Raw genomic sequence first — 7,500 nt, 5'->3', positions numbered from 1 at the left:
TTTAAAACTGGGCTAGTATCTAGGTTTAGGAATCCCATATGTTATCCAAACATTGGCCAAGGTTGTGTGTCAAATTGTAAAAATTAGGATTAATGTTTTAAAATGCCTTCACGTCCATCTTTAACTCCCTCATTTGACAACAGATAAAACAAACATTAATATTCCACAGCATGACACACTGCTGCTCTGTGACCATAAGCATGGTAACACCTTCAGAATTCAAACATAAATGTCCTCTACGCTTTGAGACATTGATTGATGAATACCGGGAGTTACAGCGTTTTGTTTTGAAATGCCATTAAACTTTCCCCCTTCACTTTGAATTGACCAAAACATCAGTATTCAGAGACATGGCATTGTTGATCTGAAACTTCAAGCACTGGTAAAAGGCACTCAGAATTCAGAACAACTAAATTTGATTGATGAACACTGCCAACGTGCTGAATGATGATAAACTGAACAGAGATGGAGGTTCTGGAATTCACCACTAGGTGGCAGGCTTGACTAAGGAACAGGGAGCCAAAACTCACCGTCATCAGATATCAAGGGCCAGTTTTCTCGGGTTCAGCCATGGACTAAAATGTACGAAACTGTGTAAAATTAAAGTGACTGCATTCTGTCAAAACTGTAAACTTCCTGTGACTTCACAGTGTTCCCTTCCACCGCCACTCCCTTCCACCATTTAACACCCTGCCGTGGAAAAAGGGTCTAATTCTGGCGGTCACATTTATAATACAACGTGAGGGTTATATCAGATTCTCTCTCTTCTTAAAATGAAAGAATGATGAAATGAAACGGTGTGGTCTGAAGTGCAAATATTGCAGCCGCATGAGAGAGGGAGAGTTTATCCACCTGAGGAATCAAGATATATTCAGAACACTGCTTTGACAAGAACTCCTCTGGGCTGCGTGTGTGTGTGTGTGTGTGTGTGTGTGTGTGTGTGTGTGTGTGTGTGTGTGTGTGTGTGTGTGTGTGTGTGTGTGTGTGTGTGTGTGTGTTCGTTTGACTTGTGCTTTACAGGAAGGTCACAGCGGCTCCAGACAGACAGACCCAGGGTTCATGTAGTTTCATGTAACACCCCCTCTCCCTGCAGGGCTACGGCTGGCGTTCTGATGATCTACATACCGTGACATCACGTTGTACATTCTCTCTGGAGAATCAGGAACTCACAGTAGAACAACAGAGAACTCACAGTAGAACAACAGAGAACTCACAGTAGAACAACAGAGAACTCACAGCAGAACAACGGTCGATGTAGTGTAGAACTTCTCTCACAGTTATAACAGTACTACCATTCTCTCTCTCTCTCTCTCTTTCTTTCTCCCCCCCTCTCTCTCCCTCTCTCTCTTTCTTTCTCCCCCCCTCTCTCTCTCCCTCTCTCACTCTCTCTCTCTTTCTCTCTCCCTCTCTCTATCCCTCTCTCTCTCTCCCTCTCTCTTCTCTACCATGAAAGAAACAAAGGAACACAAATCCTATAAGAAGCTATAGTGCCTGAGTCCTAGCCCTAAGCTATAAATATGAGAAATATGAAAAATATGATGTGAAAAGTGTTTAAAGTCTTCAGCGGGTATTTAAGCCGTGAGTTCAGACCGAGTCAGACGTCGTGGCGTAGTGCTGAAGTCAGGTTTATTCCGGCACGCAGCCTCCTGTCCTTAATTGCCATTCTTTCGGCATGGATTTAAAGGCGGGCAGCAATAACACAGGAACGTGGTGGGAATTAATATGGCTTTTATCTTCAGTGGAGCTGGGCTGTTGTTTCTGATCACAACAAACACACACACACACACGCACACACACACACGCACACACACACGCACACACACACACGCGCGCACACGCACACACGGCCATGTCTTATCCCTTGTCTGTCACAACTCCCCTGACATCAGTCCTACTTCAAACCTCCACACCCACATGGTTCTCACCAGATCAATACCACTTTACTCTCTAATTCCAACTCTTCTAATACCCTGAAGGAGTGTTTGAAATGGGTGCTAGGGGGGCTTTTCTCCCTCTCCCTCTGTGTGTGTGTGTGTGTGTGTGAGAGAGAGAGAGAGAGAGAGCAGAGAGAGAGAGACAGTCTCTCCCTGACGAGGTAGGTGGGTGGTAGGGGGCTTTTCTCCCTCTCCCTCTCCCTCTCCCTCTCTGTGTGTGTGTGTGTGAGAGAGAGAGAGAGAGAGAGAGAGCAGAGAGAGAGACAGTCTCTCCCTGAGGAGGTAGGTGGGTGGTAGGGGGCTTTTCTCCCTCTCCCTCTGTGTGTGTGTGTGTGTGTGTGTGTGTGAGAGAGAGAGCAGAGAGAGAGACAGTCTCTCCCTCTCCCTCTCCCTCTGTGTGTGTGTGTGTGTGTGAGAGAGAGAGAGCAGAGAGAGAGACAGTCTCTCCCTGAGGAGGTAGGTGGGTGGTAGGTAGGTTAGCCAGGCAAGCTCTCTCTAAGCCCCCTCGCCCAACCTGCCCCTGCGTGCGTGTGTGTGTGCGTACGTGCGTGTGTGTGTGTGCGCGCGTGTGTGTGTAGGATGATCCTCTCTCCGTTGTGTGAAGGGAACTGTCCTCCCACTCATCAGTCAAGCAGCCACCTTTACAGTGGTCCCCTGGAACCCAGTATGGAGCATACAGGCCACCGTAGGGACCCAACAATGATTCCATTCAAATGGAAACACAACAACATGATGGTGTACTGCTCCCACGGTCAGTCCATGGTACGGTATGGTCCATTCTCTACCTGAATGACTGTTGATATCCCATAGTGACATTCATTCTGTGTCCTTACACACACACACACACACACACACACACACATATCCATTGTGACAGTGCATCGTGTTTCTCTCTCCCTCATTCTCATTCTCTCTCTCTCTCTCTCCATCTATGAGTGTGCCCCCCCCCCCCCCCCACCCATCTGTTCTTGAAATGAAAGAGACCGTCTCCTCCCGACTGTCTCCCAATGTCGATGTTTGCACAACATTCTGTTTATCCTTCATCTTCCGTTGGCCCCCAGCAGAACGCCCTTCTGGCCACTCTACCACACAGAACGCCCTTCTGGCCCCTCTCCCCACACAGAACACGCTGCGGCCGCTTCTCTGAAACCCAATGTTCTTCATACCTGAAATGATTCACCTCCGGCTATTCATGTTGTAGGGAACATGTTGTTCGACATTGAAAAGTGCAATCACTTCCATATGTACGGTGCGGTACAGACACGTTTGAAGAGCCAGCGCAGTGTAGAGGTCATTCTCCTTGCATGCGAGAGGGCTGTATGAGAAATGAGTTTGTGTAATTACTATAATTATAGTGTACTGTAGGAGGAATAAGGGCAATGCATCATATTGATGAGATGTGTGTGTGTGTGTGTGTGTGTGTGTGTGTGTGTGTGTGTTGTGTACTTGTGTAACACAAACTGCACAGCTCCATATTCCATGTAATTGCCTTATTACGTGTTTGTGTGTTTGCACGTATGCGTGTGTGTGTGTGAGTGTGTGTGTGTGTGTGTGTGTGTGGACCAGAAAGCATGGCTCTCTACTCAAGCTCCAAGAAACAACATGATTACAAGGAAACTCATTGGGAATAATAACTATAGTACGTTTTGTGTTATTCAAGGATATTTCGACGAATAAATGGCCATGTTCTTTAGTGAGCTGGATTTCCAGGCTGATGCGCACATACACACCCACCCACACACACCCGCACACCCACCCACACACACACACACACACACACACACAAACCCACCCACACACACCTGCACCCACACACCCGCACACACACCCACACATACCTGCACACACGCATGCATGCACGCACGCACACACACACACACACACACACACACACACACACACACACACACACACACACACACACACACACACACACACACACACACACACACACACACACACGCACACGCACACGCACACGCACACGCACACGCACACACACACACACACACACTCTAACCTTCTAACCCAGCCGGTCGTCTCCAGAGTTCCTGAGCCCTGCTACAGTGGACCTCCACGTTCCGTTGACGGCAGGGCTTTAGACTGATCTCCCCTGCTATCACTGACAGCTCAGACAGCACAGGCAACACAGGCTTAATCTCCTCCACAGATACCATCATCAAATCCTTATAATTCTGTGGGATCTTATCTTTCTACACCCTGACTGAATGTACAGAGGCTTACTTAAAGCGGCTTTCGCGGCTCATTGGCTTAATTCAAAGGCATTACGCCTTCACACAGAATACATACCGTCTATTCAACGTGGCCTTCATGTAAAGGACAGACCTGTCATGTTTCTTACTGTTCAGTGATGTGATATGGGTTCTGTCTGTCTGTCTGTCTGTCTGTCTGCTTGCGTGTCTGCCTGCCTGCCTCCTTGCCTGCCTGCCTGCCTGCCTGCCTGCCTGCCTGTCTGTCTGGATGCCTGCCTGTCTGCATGCCTGCCTGTCTGCCCGCCTGCCTGTCTGTCTGTCTGCCTGCCTGTCTGCCTGCCTGCCTCCCTGGCTGCCTGTCTGCATGCCTGCATGCCTGCCTGCCTGGCTGCCTGCCTGCCTGTCTGCCTCTCTGCCCGCCTGCCTGCCTGTCTGCCTCTCTGCCTGTCTGCCAGCCTGTCTGTGGCTTCAGACGGTGGTTGCTGAGTAGATACTGTGGACTATTACTTTGTACACACTGATAATGCAGGTGAGTGGGTGAGATGGACGTGTCTTAGCTAGAGAAAGTTAGCCTCCGGCTGACTGGAAGAGGGACAGAGAGCTGCACTATGAGTGTGTTGGTGTGTGAGGTCAGGGGAGGCTGGTGGAGGCAGAAATTGGAGGACGGGCTCATTGTAATGCAACGGAATGGAATGAGAACGTGTTGTTTGATACCATTCCTCATTCCATTCCATGCATTACAACGGGCCTGTCCTCCGATTCCTACCTCCACCAGCCCTGAGTGTATGAGGTGTGCAGGGTTCGTGTGTTGGCCTCACCTGTCCACGGCAGGGTGGGAGAGAGGTCGGCCATCTTGTGGAGACAGGTAGCTGCAGGAAGCAGATCCTCCAACCACTCTGATCTTGAACAGCATGCCTGCATTCTGCAGGGAGACACGCACCAATCCCAAGAATGTTCAAATACTCTATGAATGTACCGCATTCATGCATGTACCGCATTCATGCATGCATTACATGTAAAGGAATGTACCGCATTCATGTACCGCATTCATAGAAATGCATTGACAACCGTTAATTGCAGTTGCTACAGTATTGTTTAAGGGGTTATGTTACCGACTGGGTTCGAACCCGGCCGCATTTGTGCAACAAGACTCTGGTAGCCTGCCAAGCTAAAACCTGGTCTTCAGGCAAAGTTCGAAGTTAAGGCCTCAGGCAAAGTTAGTCATCAAAGGAGCCTTACCACCTCTGTTACTGATGCCCATACGGTCAAACACATACACAAGTTCCAGACATAACAACAGCACTTGTTTATAGATTTTCTCTTATTTAATATTTTCCTTATATTTTCTACATAGTGTAGCTCCACCCTTGACTGGAGAAGGTGTAGTCAGAGATAAATCAGAGGGTTTCTACACAGCCAGGCAAAGAGAAGAGGGGTGGAATTACTAGAAAGCGAAGAGCAGAATCATGTTCCTAATGGACTCATTTCGAAACGAGGGCCGTCTGAGAATAGAGCCGCAGCCAGGCGTAAAAAGAAATAAATTAGTTCGTTAATAGGACCTTAAAGCAGCGAAGGATGGCGGCGCGGTCTTTTGTTTGGAGAGGTGGGAGAGGGGGAGCGTACATCTGCGTTCAGAACTTTATCTCTGGTAGGACGGTAATGAACTACGGCGGCGAGACGCTACGCGCTAATGACAGATTATTACTCTGAGGTAAAGTGAGTTTTGGAGGGAACTTTTTTCGACTCTCAAACTTCTGTCGCTGTAGAGCGCGTCGGTCTGAGGAGAGAGAGAGAGAGAGAGAGAGAGAGAGAGAGAGAGAGAGAGAGAGAGAAAGAGAGACAGAGAGAGACAGACAGAGAGAGAGAGTGTGTGCCAAGTTGGACAGATTTGCTGTGTATGACTGACACACACACACACACACACACACACACACACACACACACACACACACACACACTTTTTGTGTATCTGAAAGCCTCAGCACATGGCATATACTATAAGGTCGTCTCTTCCTTCTGACTCGTCCAGCTGAATCTCTCTGTGTGTGTATGTCACGGATCACGGACCACTGATCACGGCGCATGCTTGGTACTGCAAGTATTGAGGCACCTGTTCTATATTGATAACATGAAGAACGCACACACACACGCACGCGCGCACACACACAGACACAGACACAGACACACACACACACACAGACACACACAGACACACACACACACGCACACGCACACACACACGCACACACACACACACATTTCTACTACTGTGTATGGACAAAACAAGGTGTAGAATAATATTGCAGTACACCTGCATTTGATAACTCCTTTAAATACACAATGTTACAGTATAATACCAGATCCCTGTCTTCCTAGAGGACATTTCTACCTCGGAAAATCAAGTAGGATTATAAATTGACGAGGCTTTGAAGACCCCTCTCTCCTGTTATTCAGCTAATGTTGTGTTCGCGAAATAACCCGAACGCCAGTGATGTCTACCAAAACGCACTCACAAAATAACCCGAACGCCAGTGATGTCTACCAAAACGCACTCACAAAATGGCTGCTGCAATTTTCATGTGACACCAGACCCCGGTCTCAAAAATCACACGTTCTCTTCAAAGGAACACGGATCTCACTCCTCTCTGATCCTACATCCCCCGCCCGCGCACACCACCCCCAAGTCATTCATCTCGCACACACATTTGATCCGAACTGCATGTGATTATTCATATAGGTAGGTTATTAGTATGTTGTCTCCATCGCTTCACGTCGAGGATATAAATATGAGAATACTGACAGGAAGTTCATGTGTACGAGACAACGTGCGTATACACACACAAGTGGATGTACAATAATAATACAAATACTGTTCACTGAAGCGTAGGATTAATATGGAAATATCAGCGTCTGTTTGTGCATGAAACAAGGAGCCACAGCAGGGCACTCACTGAGACTCACTGAGCAACAGCAGAGACTCACTGAGCAACAGCAGGGACTCACTACTGAGCAACAGCAGGGACTCACTGAGACTCACTGAGCAACAGCAGAGACTCACTGAGACTCACTGAGCAACAGCAGGGACTCACTACTGAGCAACAGCAGAGACTCACTGAGCAACAGCAGAGACTCACTGAGCAACTGCAGAGACTCATTGAGACACATACCGGTATACCACTTTTAATGGTGTATTACCAACATGTAGATCTTCTTATCCTCTGGTTCTCATAGTGGATGGTGCTGATAACAGACAGCCTACCTCGAAAGTGGTCAAAAACACCACCGGCTGTGTCCCAACACAACCTACAGGGGGCGCCACAACATCTTATCACAAACTTCCGCAACAGAAAAAC

General features: G+C 48.1%; 1 protein-coding gene across 1 annotated transcript in view; it reads right to left on the bottom strand.

Moving 5' to 3' along the window:
- usp43a (ubiquitin specific peptidase 43a) overlaps positions 1-7,500 on the bottom strand; it is a gene marked incomplete at its 3' end in the record, with an annotated part of 80,640 nt that overhangs the window by 11,605 nt on the left and 61,535 nt on the right. Inside the window, exon 9 of the mRNA XM_083693641.1 lies at positions 4,966-5,069. Within this exon, the coding sequence (XP_083549767.1) occupies positions 4,966-5,069 (104 nt within the window). The remainder of the gene's footprint in view (positions 1-4,965; positions 5,070-7,500) is intronic.

The sequence above is a fragment of the Argentina silus genome, assembly GCF_951799395.1.
Source record: "Argentina silus genome assembly, chromosome: 22".
In the NCBI taxonomy this organism is placed as follows: Eukaryota; Metazoa; Chordata; class Actinopteri; order Argentiniformes; family Argentinidae; genus Argentina; species Argentina silus.
This window is presented reverse-complemented; position numbering and strand designations above follow the sequence as displayed.